The 16,849-nt window shown below is 46.0% G+C and overlaps 1 protein-coding gene across 1 annotated transcript in view; it reads left to right on the top strand.

The window, feature by feature from the left end:
* The window catches only part of LOC135901059 (eukaryotic translation initiation factor 3 subunit G-like), a 28,393-nt gene that overhangs the window by 913 nt on the left and 10,631 nt on the right, over positions 1-16,849 (top strand). The window contains exons 4-7 of the mRNA XM_065430713.2: positions 3,831-3,890; positions 13,205-13,469; positions 13,864-13,974; positions 15,715-15,848. Coding sequence (XP_065286785.1) covers positions 3,831-3,890; positions 13,205-13,469; positions 13,864-13,974; positions 15,715-15,848 — 570 coding nt within the window. The remainder of the gene's footprint in view (positions 1-3,830; positions 3,891-13,204; positions 13,470-13,863; positions 13,975-15,714; positions 15,849-16,849) is intronic.

Raw genomic sequence — 16,849 nt, 5'->3', positions numbered from 1 at the left:
GGTGCACGCGAAAGTTCTTCTCTACATAAGAGAGCTTGAGACTTGTAATGGATGACGGTGCACGCAAAAGTTCTCTACGGAAGAGAGCTTGAGACTTGAACGAGTGCGCTTTCAGTTTAGCGAACAGTCTGGATTTTTTTTTTTTCAGAGGGCTTCAACAAAGTACTTGTACAGATAATGTGGTTGCGTTTTCGTCATCGTTACAAGCAAGCGGCCACGCGTAGCAACGGGGCCAGTGGGGGGAGGGGTGTCATATACGTCTGAAGACACCCGGAAATTGTTGATATCCTCGCCTTCATCGACTACACCCGGTGGGGTGATAAGACCTATGGGCCCCGGGTGCCAGACGACCTAGCTACGCCACTGCAAGCAAGTGAACACAATGTTTTGAACAAATAAAGGTGCATTACTGGCGTGTCAGAAGAGGCCAAAACAAATCCTATCTTGAAGTAAGTTTGCCTCTAGTAACTAAGAACTTGAACGCTGAAAGCGTGCAAATTGGAATTGGTTTCCACATTTTCAGAAGTTGTGGATTCTGAATAAAATATCGGACAGATTGTTGCTCTTCTATCTATTTGCAGCACTAAATTAAGCATGTTGTGGTGCTCTAGTTACAATAAAGCAGAAGTGATGAAATAAACTGGACAACAAAAAAGTTTGCTGTTTCTATTGCACAAAGCACAATTTTTGTCAACAGAAGGCAATCCAGTGTATGACTATTTAAAAGGCCCTGAACCACTTTTTATCAAAGTCGAGAAATGCATTTGAAGCTCAATTGGACTATTTCATAAATGCTTTGCCGCAAAATGTTCTTCAATGCGTTCAGCAGAAATGGAATTATTGGCAATCGTAACGTTTCCCGTGCTTCCACTCCTTCAGTGATTGAAACTACGAAGGCTACAACAGAGGGGGGTGTCCCCACAATGGACCACATATTGAATGCCACCGTGGCGTGCATTTCAAGATTGATTTTGGATCTTCACGTATACGCCGCTCTTTCTGATTTTGGTGCCAACAGCATGCCAAATGCGGTTGTCTTCAGCGAGCCACTTACGCTCAGGCAGTAGAGTCGTTGCAGCACCTTGTGGCGGCCGCGGTATCCACGCTACATAGCAGACCACAAGCTACATACAACTGCAGCGTTTGCTTTGTGCACGACAGAGCTAGAGGGCGTGCTCGTGTTCATGTGCACCTGTCTCAGGGTGCCTACCAACTGGGAAAACCAGAAATTCTCAGATTTTGAATAGTCTGGAAATACTCGCGGAAAACTCTGGGGAATTTGTGCTTCTTTCTGGGAAAATTAGCTGCAATTTTATTGAAAGGGAATGAAAGTCTCGCTAATGCTGGCTCAAGTAACGGAGACCAATCGTAACGAATATTCTTTAATGCCATTTCATCAGCTGGAGGAGTTACCAGTGTACAGTCTAAGACCAATTTTCCGAACACCCGATTTTTGGAAACATGCCCGATAATTCAAAGGGCTTCGCGGCACCACCACGTACTCTTTAGACTCAATGTATAAGAACGAAAATTTCGGATGCAAGAACCCTTTGCCGTCAGATTTTCTGGACGTTTTGCCATCACCGCTGGTCCAAAACGGCATTAATCAAAGCCACCACTACGGCAACGCTAGGCAAAGCTACTTCGACGTTCGCTATTAGGTTTCTTGCTGTTCGGGGCCGTGTGCTGCCGCTTTTTTGAAGGCGTTTGAGCTCAAAAAGGCAGTGTTCACCGGCAGAGATGCAGGCGCCCCTCATCCAAACCAAAATCACTCTTTAAGCAGTGAAGCGCAACACGGTAGCGAGGTGCGTGGGCTGAGAGTGTGTCAGGACAGTTAAGGTTGACTTTCCAGCTGCTCGGAAAGAATCTCGCTTGTGATAAAGTTCAGGCCTCATACCAATGAGCTTGCTATGGTTGATATAAATAGCTCATATTCGAAAAATTTTTCTTTAAAGGGCCCCTGAAACATTTTGGACAAATTTTGTAGATGCTTAGGGTACAGTTAAAGTTAATCATTCGTACCACAATTTGTGTGAAACATCTTATATTAAGACAGCTACGGACGATTACAAGTTACCCTCCTTCATAGCCATGCATTTTCTTAACTCGTTCGTCAAGTGATCGAGGCTAAGCTCCGGCTTCGCTTGCTCTGCGTCATGATGGCACGTCATGTTGTCGACTTCCGGTTCTCTAGGAGCGAGCGCGTGAAGCCTCTCCAAACTCTCGGCCAGCTGCTTGGCAGTCCAGTCGACCCCAAGCGAGAGCTATCGAAGTAGCAGCATTCTGTCACAGCGCCGAACGGGTCGGGTATTCCTGTAACCACAGGCAAGCTGGGCATTTCGACGAAACGGTGGAGGCATAAACTGGACCTGATGAAGGAACTTTAGCGTAGACGTACGCGAGCTGTCGATTGGTCTCCACGGTCCAGCCACCCATAGGCGCAGAGCTTAACCAGCCAAACAAAGAGCTAATGTTGCTCTAACCAGGTGTAAAACATTTTAAACATTTACAAAAACGTGTTAAGGATACACTCCTGCGAAAAAATTTACACCAGCAGCAAAGAATACATTTCGTTACTGCTACTGTGTGTGGTCGAGCTCTGTGCCACCAGGTGGCGCTTCTGCTCATTCCGTGAAATGACACGGTCAAATGGCCAGGCCTTGTCCCGTTGCGCTTGCGTTTACCCTAATACTAGACTCGCGAAACGCTATTGCGTTAATCTTCCGGTGTAAAGTGACGGCCACAAATGCGCAAATCCTGGTGCCAGAAGTAACAGAAGGAAGAGAGCGAGAGAAAGGAGGAAGAAGGAAAGGCAGGGAGGTTAACCAGACTGTCCACTTTGCTACCAGTTGCTATAGAAAGAAGTGCATTGATCCAAATACCCTTCTTGATTGATGTCGGCTCTTGGCCAGTAGCAGCTGTGTATGGGAATCTAATATATATCACAAAATAAAGCATCAAAAAAAAGTGAGGAGCAGGCTTCTGTTGAAAAGAGAGCATTTGAGAGAAAGGCGACTTCGTGCTCAGATTGCTAGATCCACATGCTACCCACGACTGCTAAATTTGGCTGAGATGTTCACAGCAGCTGCTTGCTGTGAACTGCTTGCTAAACCCCAGATTTTTACTTTTTTTTTTTAAATGTAAGTACAGTTCAAGTCATGGCAAAGTTATTTCTGGCAGCTTACCTTGCCCTGTATCAGAAATTATTCACTTTGAGTTAAATGTCCAGTGAAATGTGAACGAGTCAACTATTCCTCACAAATTCGTGCACGTCTAAAATTTCACGTCGTTCCATACATGTTCATTAATTTTGCTGATGCTGTAAATGCACGAAATTTGGTCGCTTTTACTGAGGATGCAGCACTGCATGGGGGGAACTTGCTTTCACTTTTATGAAACCTGTGTTTTTGTTCCCTCCAGAACATGACATTAAGGCTGCAGGAACAGGTCACTTGAGAGATCATGTTCCTCATTCTATTAGAGCTTTTGACATGTTTGACTTGTATTGAATGTGGTGCTGGAAAGCTGAGGTACCAAATGTTGTCTCACTTCATGATTTTTGTTACTTGCATGGGGAAGACATCTTAACTGGTTTGCAGGGCTGATCAATTGGACAGCTGATCAGAGGGAGGTAACATTAAGGTGTTACTTGGCAGGAGAAGCCTGTCGCAGGACTAGCAGCTGCATGTGGCTTGGATGCTATCGTCACTTCCCTGATCAGACAATATTCAATGGGCAAAGCATCACTTAAGGGTGGGACAGCAGAAAGCAAAAACACAGCGCCACCTAGCTTGCTCCAGTAACCTGATTTGTTGTCCTGGTGGTTCCAGGTGTTGCGGCACTACAAGATAGAGAGAAGGCAGGTCTCGAAGTCTGTAGCAAGAAGGAAGGTGAGTTCTGTTTTCTCCATCTCTTAATATTCATTGACAGCTTAAGATTTTGGCAATCATGGAAAACATTATACAGTGGAATCTCGGTGATACGAATTTGGCTGATGCCACCACGACGGTGTCGTGTTGGTTTTAAGGGCGTGAGCCTTGTATGTAATTGTTTGTTTATTGAAATAAAATAAAGGGAGGGAAATTACTGCCGAGACCTAAACAGCTGTCACAGGGGGTTGTAAAAGGACAGAGAGGATATACAGTCGATCCCAGATATATCGAACTTGAAGGGGATGGTGAAATAGTTTGATGTATCGATAATTCAAAATATAAAATGTGCATGTCAAAAGCTTCTCTAACAACTCCACACATCTCAAGGCAGTTTCCCGATGTCGTGACTAACGGGAACTTGCCGATCTGTGCCTCCGAGGCGCGTAAAAAACAAAAACGCAGCGCCAGGACCAGAGCACTTTATTTCGGAATAAGAGAATCTGTGACCCTTGCTCGCTTTTTCTTCTGCACCATCAAGTTCATTAAGCTGTCCTCAAGCTTGTTGACAGTGTCCAAATGAGAAAGGCCAGCTCCCCTTCCATTGTGCCACAACAGCGGCGAATGACGCTGAAAGCTGATGAAAGTTCAGCTGCAGTGCATGGTGGTTGGTACTCTTCGTCGGAACCTTCGCCGCTGCTTGAGTCTGCGTCCTCATCACCCATGATGTCCACCACAATCTCCGCATCAGCTCGATCCGCTACAGCTTGCACACCGTCGTCAGCGCTGACGAAATTGCATGCTGTAGCTCAGCCTAGGATGGCACCTGTGAATGCCGAGAGCTCGCAAAATTCACTGTCCAGGCATCCAGCGTCATCGTCTTCACTGTCAAGACATCCGTCGTCTGCAGCACTGCACCACACGAGTCTCAAGCCTCCGCATTGGCTTCGTGAATAAAAGGAACAAAGCGAATCGAAAGATGCACCGCTCCACCTCTCCGCACTACCACAAGCCCAAGCTGCACTGACCTCGTTCGTCTCGCTGCGCCTGCAGTCAGCGTGGTTTCTCCCTCCCGCTTCCCTTTCACACCGAATCGCACTCCAAGTCCTTCTCGTCACGTGCCTTTTACCCACACACCCCTTTCTCAGAGTGCGGGGTGGGATGTGATGGGAGAAGCACACCTGCAGGAGTGGGGTATGGTGGGAGAAGCGCACTTGCCATGGCGCAGCTCAGCACGGAGTCGATACATCGATATGCCGGTGCATGGGAGTTCTATATATGCGAACACTAGCGCTATACTTTTGCATGGGATTCCCAAGGGGGTTTTTAAACTGTTCGATATAGGCAGTAATTCGATATATCTGGGTTCACCTGTAGCAAAGAAAGGAACTATTTACATATACTATACAGGTGGTTGGAATATCATGGAACACATGATTCAGTCAAACCTGATACTGGTGCATGCTAAATGATCTACTGCTTGTTGTTCATATAGTTGAATATTATGGGCTAGCATAGTTACTTCGAAAGCTATAACCCACATTTTTCTTTTTCTCTCCGCTTTAACCTTCAGTGTCATCTTAAAATAGTAAAGGAAAACATGAAAATTGGGGAGCTTAAAGGGACACTAAAGGCAAGTACTAAGTTGGTGTGGACTGTTTAAATACTTTTCCAGAAACCTCGCAATGCTTGTTTCGTGCCAAGAAAAGACTTAGTTTATGAGAAAATTGTATTTGAAGGGTCCAAGTACCTTTTCCGAAATTCAAATCTCTCGCCACCCAACCCGGGGGGTGGTGACGTTGCATACGCATCACTGCCCTTTGCACTCTTAAGCAAAATTACTCTTTCGCCACAATAATCCTGTTCTGCCTTGTCCGCATTTCCATTCTTTAACGTGGCGAGCCTGGTACTTCAAGTCACAAATGGCATGCCCATTATCAGCATGACAGCATTTTCGACAAGAAAGTAGCAAACACAGCATTTTCAAGGAAGAAAATGCTGCGCAGTTTCTCTCAGCAAGGGACAGCAAGGCAGCTGGTGTAAGCTATCGCGCACTTGGTACTATTCTGTTGTTGGGCAAGAACAGCGCCGATGCCATGGTCGCTTGCGTCAGTGTGGACTTCGGTCGGTGCAGATGGATCAAAGTGGGCAAATATGGGAGGGGTGGTCAGAAATCCGATGAGAGCGGTGAACGAGTGAGCCTGCTCCGGGCCCCAAGAGAATGGCATGTTCTTTAGAAGATCTGTCAAGGGCTGAGCAATGTCGGCGAAGTTTTTGACAAAACGGCGAAAGTAAGAACACAGGCCAACGAAGCAGCGCACATCAGGAGAACGTGACACAGGCAAACTGCGTACGGCACGAACTTTTTCTGGATTTGGGTGGACACCGGATGCATCAACGAGGTGTCCCAACACGGTAATCTGACTGCGCCCAAATTGACACTTCGTGGAGTTCAGTTGGAGGCCGGCTTTTCGGAAGACCGCAAGAATGGCAGCAAGTCAGGTAAGGTGGCTGCCGAGCGTGGGCGAAAAAACAACATCGTCAACGTAACAGAAACAGGTGGTCCATTTGTAGCCTCGCAGAAGAGAGTCCATAATACGTTCAAATGTTGCAGGAGCATTGCATAGGCCAAAGGACATGACTTTGAACTGATATAAGCCATGCGGCATGATGAAGGCTGTCTTCTCGCGGTCCATTTCATCAACTGAAATCTACCACTAGCCGGATCGAAGATCACGGACCAGAAGTATTTAGCTCCATGCAAACAGTCCAAGGCATCCTCGATGCGTGGTAGTGGGTAGACATCTTTTCACGTGATCTTGTTTAAGTGGCGATAATCGACGCAACAATGCCAGGTGTCATCTTTCTTTTTCACAAGGATGACAGGCGAAGCCCAAGGACTGGCTTATGGCTCGATGGCCCCTTTGCGGAGCATTTTGTCCACTATGATTGGATGACTCGATGTTCAGCATGCAATACACGATAGGGACACCTAAGAATAGGATTCGTGTCTCAGGTGTTTATACGATACTGAACAACAGATGTTTGGCCTGAAGGCTTGTTGCCAAAATCAAAGATGTCACTGTACGATGTAAGCAGGAGATGTACGTTCGTGGCCTGTGCAGAGGGGATGTCAGGTGCAATCATTTTCACGAAGTCATCCGTTAAAGGGCCCCTGAAACGGTTCGGACAAATTTTGTAGACGCGTAGGGTAAAGCTTAAGTAGAACATTCGCACCACAATTTAAGTGAAGCGTTATGTATTAATGGAGCTACAAGCGATTAGAAGTTGCCCTCCTCCCTAGCCATGCTTTTCCTTCTCAACTCGTTCGCCGAGCAAGCGGGGCTAAGCTCCGCCTCCACTGGTTCAGCGTCACGATGCGACGTCATATCGTCCACTTCCGGTTGTTTTGGAGCCCGCCCCCGCCCGCGCGAGACCTCTCCGCTAGCCGCTTGGCCGTCGACCCCAAGCGAGAGCTATGGAGGCAGGGTGCGTTGCGAGCATTCTGTCGTAGCGCCGAACGTGTCTTGTATTCTGGTAACCACGGGCAAGCTGGTCATTTCGGCAAATGACTGGAGGCATAAACTCAAGCTGATGAAGGAACTTTAGTGTAGACGTACGTGAGCGGCCTGATCGGTCTGCACGGTCCATACACTTGTTGGCGCAGCGCTTAACCAGTCAAACAAAGCGCTAATATTGCTCTAACCAAGTGTAAAACATTTTAAACATTTCTAAAAACGTGTCCATGATTATACTCCTGCGAAAAATACACACCAGCAGCAAAGAATACACTTCGTTGCTGCTACTGTGTATGGTTGAGCTCTGTGCCACCAGGTGGCTGCACCGTGCAGACCATTCGCATTTGCCCTTCTGCTCATCTCATGGCTCATCCCGTTACGGCACAGTCGAGCGGCCAGACTCTGTCCCCTTGCGCTTGCATTTGCCCTAATACGGGACTCCCGAAACGCTATTGCGTAATGGCGTTTTTCACTGGTCGATTCGGAGCAGGATCTTTTGCTCCGCGGCAACGAATCCGAATTTCACTGGTCGATCTGGAGCGGGTTCGCGCGTTCCACTGGTCGTTTCGGATCAACTCGCTCCGCGCCGGATCGCTCTCACTTGCTCCGCCGCCGAGACGCGGATTCGGGCGGAAATAGAACGCGTCACATGGCGTCACTTCCGTCTTCAAGCGAAATCGGTACCCGGTCGGTACGCACAACATTGTGTTGGGCATAGTTTGCGGAACCGGTTTGTATCACGTGCACGCAGACTTCCTGTGTGAACTCCCGCGGAGCGTTCGTGCGCTCCACTGGCAGACTCGGATTGGTGAAAGCCGAGCGCTCGCTCGAGGATTCAGGCGGCTGCTCCAGATCGACCAGTGAAAAACGCCATTAGTAATCTTCCGGTGTAAAGTGACGGCAACAAACGCGCAAATCCTGGCGCCGATCGGATAGCGGCAGTCCGATGCGCAGCAGCCAATTCGCTCGTACGCTGCCTTGCAGAGGGACACGATGTCGCAGTTTCACGTATTGCCAGTCGCTATGTTTTCAGTCCACAAGGCGACAAAGTCAAATCGTAGTGCTCACGGAAAGACTGAGACCGACTCTGACCGAGGAGCTCTCGTCAAAATGCAGTACGTTGTAACACAAGCAGACGACACTTGCTGTGTGCCGGAAGTGCTTAAGTGTACTGAAAAATTATTCTTGTGGATTCTCTTTGTGTTACTTTCTTTTCATAAAAACAAATTAACTAACATTCCAACTATTACGAAGATCAGTTGTTTACCATAAAGTTGGAAAAATTATCGATCACGCGCCCTTGTCAGCCAATCGGATAGCTCGCCCCACTGACGTCGTATGGGTGATTTCGGTCATATGGGTAGGGGGGGCGGCTTAAAATTCCGCCGAGCAGTGTGCTGCGATCGGCAGCGATGTGCATATTTAAAACCTTATAATAAATTACACGCTTTACGCGGAGCACTTAGATGTGTCAATTAATGATCAGAAGGACCTACTCTAACAACTCAATACGTTTGTAGAAAATCGTCAAAAGCGTTTCAGGGTCCCTTTAAGGAACCAGAGCTGTGGGCTGCAATTGGCGCAAATAAACTGTCAGCATTCAGACTTTCAATGTCAAATTCGGAACGACTAGAAACATTGGCCAAGAACATGCCTGCCGGAATCGCTTGAGGGCACAGGCTGAAATTCAGAAGCGGTAGAACGACGTCGTTATTAGTAACCGTGACCAGCGTATGCGGAACAGCAACGTTCAGATTCAGAAGCACGTTGATGATGGGGCGAAGGACATAGTCACGGTCAGCAACCTGTGGCTGGGTGGTCAAAATGACACAAGTAACTGCCTCGGGTGACGGACTTGCATCGTGAAGCGAGCACAAGTGCGATGGGGCAATGCTCGGAGCATCTGCGAGTTGAGGCAGTTCCAACTGAATAACGCCGGTCGCGTAGTCGATGTACACCCCAAATGTACGGTGCTTATGGAATAAAACGCGACAGGGAGAATGAAGTAGAACCCGGCATATGTACAAGGTACTCGAGAGTACCATATGTCGCTAGGAATTTGGTCACCAATGGTGACGTGGACTGCGATCTTAGTGTACGCGCCAAGATTATGTCGATGTGACACGAACTGCAGCCGGTAGAAACGAAAATAAGCGTATTAGTTAGCCCTAAATTGACTCATTTCATTCCGTGTGCATAATTCTGTGAGCACTGCACACAAAGGGTGTACATTTGCTTAAGAGTGTGCTGCCATCGGTGAGTAAAATGGCGCCAAACAGACAGTGGCACCGAGCCAAGAGAGAGCGGCGGATTCGCCGCTGCAGCTGCTTTTTGGTCAAGTGGCGTAGACGGTTCAGGCATCCTGCGACATGACATGGAAGTTAGATTCTCTGCTACTTGCAGTTTGTGCAAGTTTTGCGAGACAGCAAAACCACTGCAGCACTACTCGATCAGGAAAGTACTGTAAACGCGGAAGCGTGTGCGGCGCAGAGTCGAGTGAAAACGAAACCTTTCGACTGCCCACGCCGTCGTCAATGGTAATTTCAATGCATTCTTTCTTCTAAACATGAAATGAACTGAAATCAAGTCGCATTTTATCTGATCTTAGAATACACAGATGTTTTTTGCAACGAGTAGTTGAGCACTAGTGACAGAATTTAACTGAGTGCTTTCGTCATCCAGCAAGTGCTTGAATGTCCTGGAGGAGTCTCTGATCATGTACTGCATTTACCTCGATTTCTCGATTATTAAGGCTCTGTTCACGGTAACATTGACGCCTTAGATATCCTCGAGCATGAATCTATCACTTTAGCTTTAGTTAGTATTTGCCTTTAGTGTATTCGCTTTAGTGTCCCTTTAAAAATGCCAGCATAGTAAACACCCTGTGAGAGAGTAATGTGTAATAGTTTCTTGGTTGTATCCTATTTGTTCTTACCTGCTAGCTCTTGTGTGTTGCGGTGCGGCAACCTGTTCAAGACAGTGCATTTACAACATTGTTTCGGCAAATTTTTTTTGCTTTGTCAGTGTTTTCGTTCCTGGTCATTGCAACCCATCAAGATAGGTAAAAAATTCACCTATGATCACGATACTCCCTAATGTGAAATTGGAGCACAGCTCTATATGTGTTTTCATTTGACAATATATTGGCTGGCGCGGACAATCTCTCTCTGATCTCTATCTCTGATCTACAATATCTCTGATCTACAAGTGAAGCAAAGTGTAGCACGACTGCCTCGCTAACCTGGAGATCGTAAGAGCCAATGCGTGGGTAACATGTGGGCACTATATACAGCAGCGGCCGCAGACAGACCTCACAGATAATGTGCACCATCTTGTAGCCATTGTCGCCACACTATGCTTTTTTTACTTTTGGCATAGCCTCTTCCTCCGCTTTCTCCTCGGATTTTTATCCCTCACTGTGCTCGTTCGCTTGGTTAGGCTGACGCTCACTGCAGGAACAGGTGCCTAAGAGCTACACGACGAGTGCCTTTTAGAGCTAATGTTCACATTTAGGTGCACATTAAAGCTCTAAAATTCTGCCGCTTTTCTCTTTGAACCCCTTAGAGGATTTTATTCTTATCCTCTCTACCTCTTCCCTTCGTTGAAATTAGGTTTTGGGAGAAATTGGCAGTGTTTTGCCCTCTTACTAGCTCGGAAGGGCCTGAAGTGGGTGATGAAGGCTAGCCAGCACTTGCATGTCATGTCTGACCAACAAAGTTGTTTGTCTTGAAGTCATTGAAATGGCTTGGCAGTGCTTCATGCCATATCGCTTCTCAGCTGTAGATCTTCGAGATTGAAGCTGAAAGAGTCTCCTTTCCTTTCTCGTGTGCATCTTTGTCGCACTGGAGCTGCAACGCTTAAACATATGCACACACACACACACACACACACACACACACACACACACACACGTAAAAAAGATAAGCCTATTGCAAGAAATATTCTCTGGCATTGCAGGATCGGATTGCTAGGGCAGTCGCATTTTGATGGTGGCGAACTGCGAAAATACCCCTACACTAAGATTTATGTGCACATTAAAGAACCCCAGGTGGTCAAAATTTCCGGAGTTCTCCACTACGACGTGCCTCATAATCGGAAAGTGGTTTTGTCTCTTAAAGCCCTATAATTTAACTTTTTATTCCCCAGCATGCATGCTGCTCACCTGTCCCACAAAAACATAGCGTGCATTACTAAAATAATTGTTGGGCTGTTTGAGCTTTGTTTGTAAAGAAATGCAGCAGTGTAGCAATTGTTTTTGTCATATTACCAGGCTTTTCTAAATAAAGGATGAAGTAGCAGTAGTGTATCTATACGTGGATTTGGCAGTGAAACACATAGTACTATTTGCAGTTTCTTTCTCAGCATGTAGGAATAGTGAATATAAAAATTGATAAAAAAAAGGAATTACAAAGCACTTTTTCCTCTTAACTATGAGAGGTCCTTTTGATGATGTGGTTTCAAATTCTCAGGCCCCCTTTTGTTTTCCTTTTTTTTTTCTTTTAAATAAGTGCAGCCTGTGATTCGCCAGTGTGCTGTCATCTCATAACCTCATTTGCTATCATATTAACTACTAGCAGATGAGCACCTATCAGGGATGGGAAGATAGAAAGAGGGGGTAAGGGGAGGCTGGGCAGGCCACATACTTGGAGAAATTTGGGGGAAAGGGAGAGGGGGGACATGTGCCCTGTGCAACTCCCCCCCACTGGCTATGCCATTCGGCACATGCAGTTCTATAACATGTGCAACATACCTGTGGCATGTGGTGCAGCAGATGCTAGCCAAGCATTGACAAGTTTTCATGTTTGATTTGAATTGCCGATGTTATATGTCAAGAACCAAAGGGAAGGAAATATTTGTGCCCTCAAGTGTTTCCATGCTGCCACCTGAGGTTTGCCATGCTGTCGCTGTTAAAATGGCCACAAAATATTTAATATTCAAATGCTTCAACTAGGCACATTGTTGAAAAGTTAGGCACGTATTGCGTGGATCGCTTTGCAGCTATACAATAATGTCACATGGGTGAGCCATATAAATCTCGCCTGTGTATTACTGCATCTCTAAGTCGTGCACTGTGGGCCATCTGCATACTGCAAGATGTCTACCCAGCTAAAGGTTCTTCACATACAATGGAGCTAAATACAAATATTTAGTCATGTCTACCCTGCTGAATTCATTTTTCACGAGATAAGGGCTGCGTTTTTGCTGCTTTATACCAAGAATGTGGCATAGTATTTATGAAATAAGTAAACTAGTAAGTGTGTAGTGGCATAGGTTTTTATAGCCAAGCAAGTTAAAAGTGCTGTAAATCACAGTGCTCAGAAGGCAGCACAGTTCCTGAAGGGACACAAAAGGGAAAAATAAGTTGGGCTGTATAAGTAAATGGTACTTTGCAATACCAAGAAAAGCTATCCTACCGTTATAGGAGGCTTGATAACGCCATAAAGGATGCAATAATGAAAGATAGGTGGTTATGCTGCCTTAGTCTTGCACCGGCTCGCCATGACGACGTGATGGATTTTGACAGCACTTGGTCAAACTTAAAGCTTTCTGACAACTTTTGCTGCACCACAACAGCCCCTTTATGAGAAAATACTTTGAAATCTGTGACATCACATTAACATTCCAAAACTTGGGTTTTTGTTGTGAATTTTCTCGAAATGGATGTTTGCACTTCATTTCCACTTCCCATAATCAACCACTTACATCAAAGTTAACTAAAATAAAATTTCAAAAGAATATGTACTTTGTCAATCTAAACTGATTCAGTGTCTCTTTAGCATCCCTTTATTGTTCTCCACACCACTTTTCTGTGCTCAGTCATGGAAGAAGTTTGGAGCAGCCAAGAATGACCCGCCAGGCCCAAATGCAGCCACCACAGTGGTGGGTGAGGAGATCCAGATGCAGTTTGTGAGTGCCCAAGAGGAGGAAACAAGCCCTGAGGAGGACATGCTGGCCAAGCTACGCAGCCAAAAGACCAAAATGGTCAAGTGCCGCATCTGCAAGGAGGACCACTGGACTACGCAGTGCCCATTTAAGGACAAGGTGGCTCTGCCTGAGCACCTCAAGGAGGAGGCCAAGCCGGGTAGGTTTGCCCATTTCTCTCCATTCTCTAAAAGCTTTTGACACATTAAAGCAGACTGGGCCTGTTTCCTTTTCCTAATTCCAAGGAGGAGGGCCTTATGGCACTTACATGAACTTCAATATTGTTTTCCTCTTAATTGTGTGTAATGAAAAACTTTTAGGTTCCCTGTCTGCAGCAGTTAAATTTGGTAGCTGTCGATCTCGAACTCGCTTGAGCCATGAGACATGTATAGTTCTGAAAAAATTCCTTATTTGAAGCAGGGTGCATCAGATATGGTCTTGTTGCCAGGTGTTCTACTAGTATTGCTCTGCTTTTGTAGATGGTTAGCAGCAGTAGATGGGTGCATGCATCAGCTTTGGACTGTTGCTTTTTTTTTTTTTTTTTACTTATGCAGTTGCTGCTGTTGAGGTTGAAGAGAAGGTGAAATCTGGAAAGTACATTCCACCAAGCATGCGTGAAGGTGCCAACCGCCGTGGAGAGTCGATGACACAGTCCCGCACCAGGGGTGAGTGAATTGTTCCTTTGTGCTTAATTTTCTGGTTATTATAATTTTTGTTTTTGCTTTCTGTGTTATATGCTATCACCAGTTAATCAGTTTTGTTTAGTAGCATCTGTAATGTTTAAACATTCCACTGCTGGAATTGTTCTTTTCAGAAAATTCCAGAAATGGCACTTCTCAAAGATAGCTTGCTGTTAATTTGCCCCCCAAATATGAATGTAGTGGCTGAAGATTGCTTCCTCACCTTCATAACAATGTTACGGCTAAAATTTTCAATATTTTGTTTGTCATCATTCTAAACTAAGAGTATGCTAGCCACTTCTTAAATTGTCACTCATGCTGCCATTTTTGCCATTTGTAGTGGTCAGCAAGTATCTGTTGCAGGGTGTCTACCAACAGGGAAAACAGAATTCTCTGGGATTTTGAATAGTCTGGAAAAACTCTGGGAAAAATTGGGGAATTTGTGCTTCAATCAGGTAATATTGGCTGGTACTTTATTGAAAGGGAACGAAAGTCATCCTACTGCTGGCTCGAGTAAAAGAGGGGAATCGTAACGAATTGTCTTTCACGCCATGTCGTCAGGTGGAGGAGTTGCCAGTGTACAGTCAAGATTTTCCGGACACCCAATTTTAGGGAAATGCCCAATAATGTGGACAGCTTCGCGGCACCACCACATGCCCCGTAGAGTCAATGTATAAGAATGTAATTTCAGGCGCAATGACCCTTCGCTGTCAGATTTTCCATACATTTTGCCGCAATCGCAGGTCTGAAATGGCATTAATCAAAATCACCACCGCTGCCGTTTGATTACCTTACCACCTTGAACCAGCGCTCTCGCATGCAGATTTGCTGGAAGCTGTAGCCACCACTGTGGCAATGCTAGGCCTAGCTGTTTCAACGTTTGCTATTAAGCTTCTTGCCATTGGGTGCCGTGTTTTTCATTGAAAGAATTAGCGGCTGTCAGCAGTGACACCGACTGTGCCTTTGCGGTCCTCACGATTGGCTTCGACGATCGGAAAGCATGGTGCATTGCATAATGCCAGTTCCCGAAAGTCGGCTTCACCTCTGTACAGAAATGTTACTTGATGAAGCATACACAAAAGTATTGTGGTGAAGCATAACAAGTGTGGGAAAGGGCTATAAAAATAGGGAATCTAAAACCTCTTGTGGGATAGGTACCCTATTCCTGAACTGCGTATTTGGACTGTGGCTCAAGACGACGTGCTATGTGATAAAAGCGATTTTTGCAGGAATTTAGTCATTAGTTGGTGTGCAAAGTGCAACTATGTTGAAGCCTTCCTTTGTAAAACTTTCAGCTGCTGACAAAAAGAACTGTTATTGGAATTTTTCTCCGCACATTTTTGTAATGGTATTCTTGCAGTCCTTGGAGTCTACAGAATCGAAATATACAGTGGAATCTCGATAAACATAAATCCGTCAAACGGAACTGCCTCTTAAACGGAACACCATCCTTATGGTTGATTGGTTTTGCATTCATGCAAATGTATTGAGCTTTCTCCCTCAGTAAATGGAACTCCTGGTAAATGGAACAAATTTTCCTGGTCCCTTGAGGCTCTGTTTCAAGAATAGTGACTATAGCGGCGTAATCTACTGAGCATGCTTGCATAGCCAAGTAACTTAATTTTGCTATTCTTTTTGTAATAGTTGTGGTCTTAGTTTATTGGCTTTGGTTAACTTTAGTTGTGGTTTTGTGATCATAAACTATTTTGCCCTTACTTTTCACAGATGAGGCAGCGACAATAAGAGTGACTAATCTGTCAGAGGATGTGAGAGACTCGGACCTTCAGGATTTGTTCCGGCCCTTTGGTCAGATTGCAAGAATTTACCTGGCCAAGGACAAGGTCACTGGGCAGTCGAAGGTATGTTTGTAGCCAGACATCGAGCAGGTTACAGCAGCAAGAGTCTGTTGTATTCACATATTTCCAAGCTGTTTCAAATATGTACTTCGCCGACCGATTTTCTGAACTTCGCACACTCTCAAAAAAAAAAAAAAGCTGCACCCTTTGGGGTGTATATTTGTCCCACTACAATAATCTGCCTTGCTTGCACTTCCTTTCTTGAAAACTCTGCGCTCACTACTCTACTTTCCTGTTGAGAATGCTGTGTCACGCTGACAACGCGCAAGCCATTCGTGACTTGGAAGTACTGGGCTCGCTACGTTAAAGGAAATACAGTGGAACCCCGTTCATGTTTTTCACCGGACCGGGGGAAAAAAAACGTAACAGCCGGGAAAACGCAACAGTGAGGAAAGCTCCGAAAATGAATGAAAAAATGCAGCTTCAACTATAGACAATTTATTTCCACAGAGTGCGCTTAGGACTTTAAAAAGTCTATAATGGTGGCTTGCCGTTCCTTTCGCTCACTAGAAATCGCCACACATTTCTCAATAGCCTGGAAGGCCGCATTGCTGTCAGCGTCACTGTGAGGTGCGACGTACCTGCGGAGGAGCTCCAGAGCCACGACGGCTTCTCCAAAGCTACGATGTGGCAACTCCCCGGCATCATGCGGCTCGTGCTCCTCGTCGTCACCGCGCCACGGCAATGGCAACGGACGAAGGAATATCGGCGGGAAATTTTGCCCTCTTTGGCGTAATCATGCTAACGTGCTAACGATTGTTTAGTATTGCTGCGGAGCGCGCGCGTCCGAGCAGCCCGGTTGCGCGCAGCGCGGTGTGGGAGAAATGTAAACAAGAAAGGAGAGCAGGCCCGATAGGCGGAGCAACGCCACGAGCAACGCCAACTTCCGGTTTCACTTTAGCTTCACAAAGAGTGACGTCAGGGCCTCTCCTGAGTTTCTTTCTTCCGTGAGTCAACCCGTCCAACAACAACCATGCGGTGATCGTAATCACAGTGATGATAGT

This window comes from Dermacentor albipictus, chromosome 1 (assembly GCF_038994185.2).
Source record: "Dermacentor albipictus isolate Rhodes 1998 colony chromosome 1, USDA_Dalb.pri_finalv2, whole genome shotgun sequence".
Taxonomy (NCBI): domain Eukaryota; kingdom Metazoa; phylum Arthropoda; class Arachnida; order Ixodida; family Ixodidae; genus Dermacentor; species Dermacentor albipictus.
Note: the sequence above shows the minus strand (reverse complement) of the source record. Positions and strands in the feature narration are given on the sequence as shown.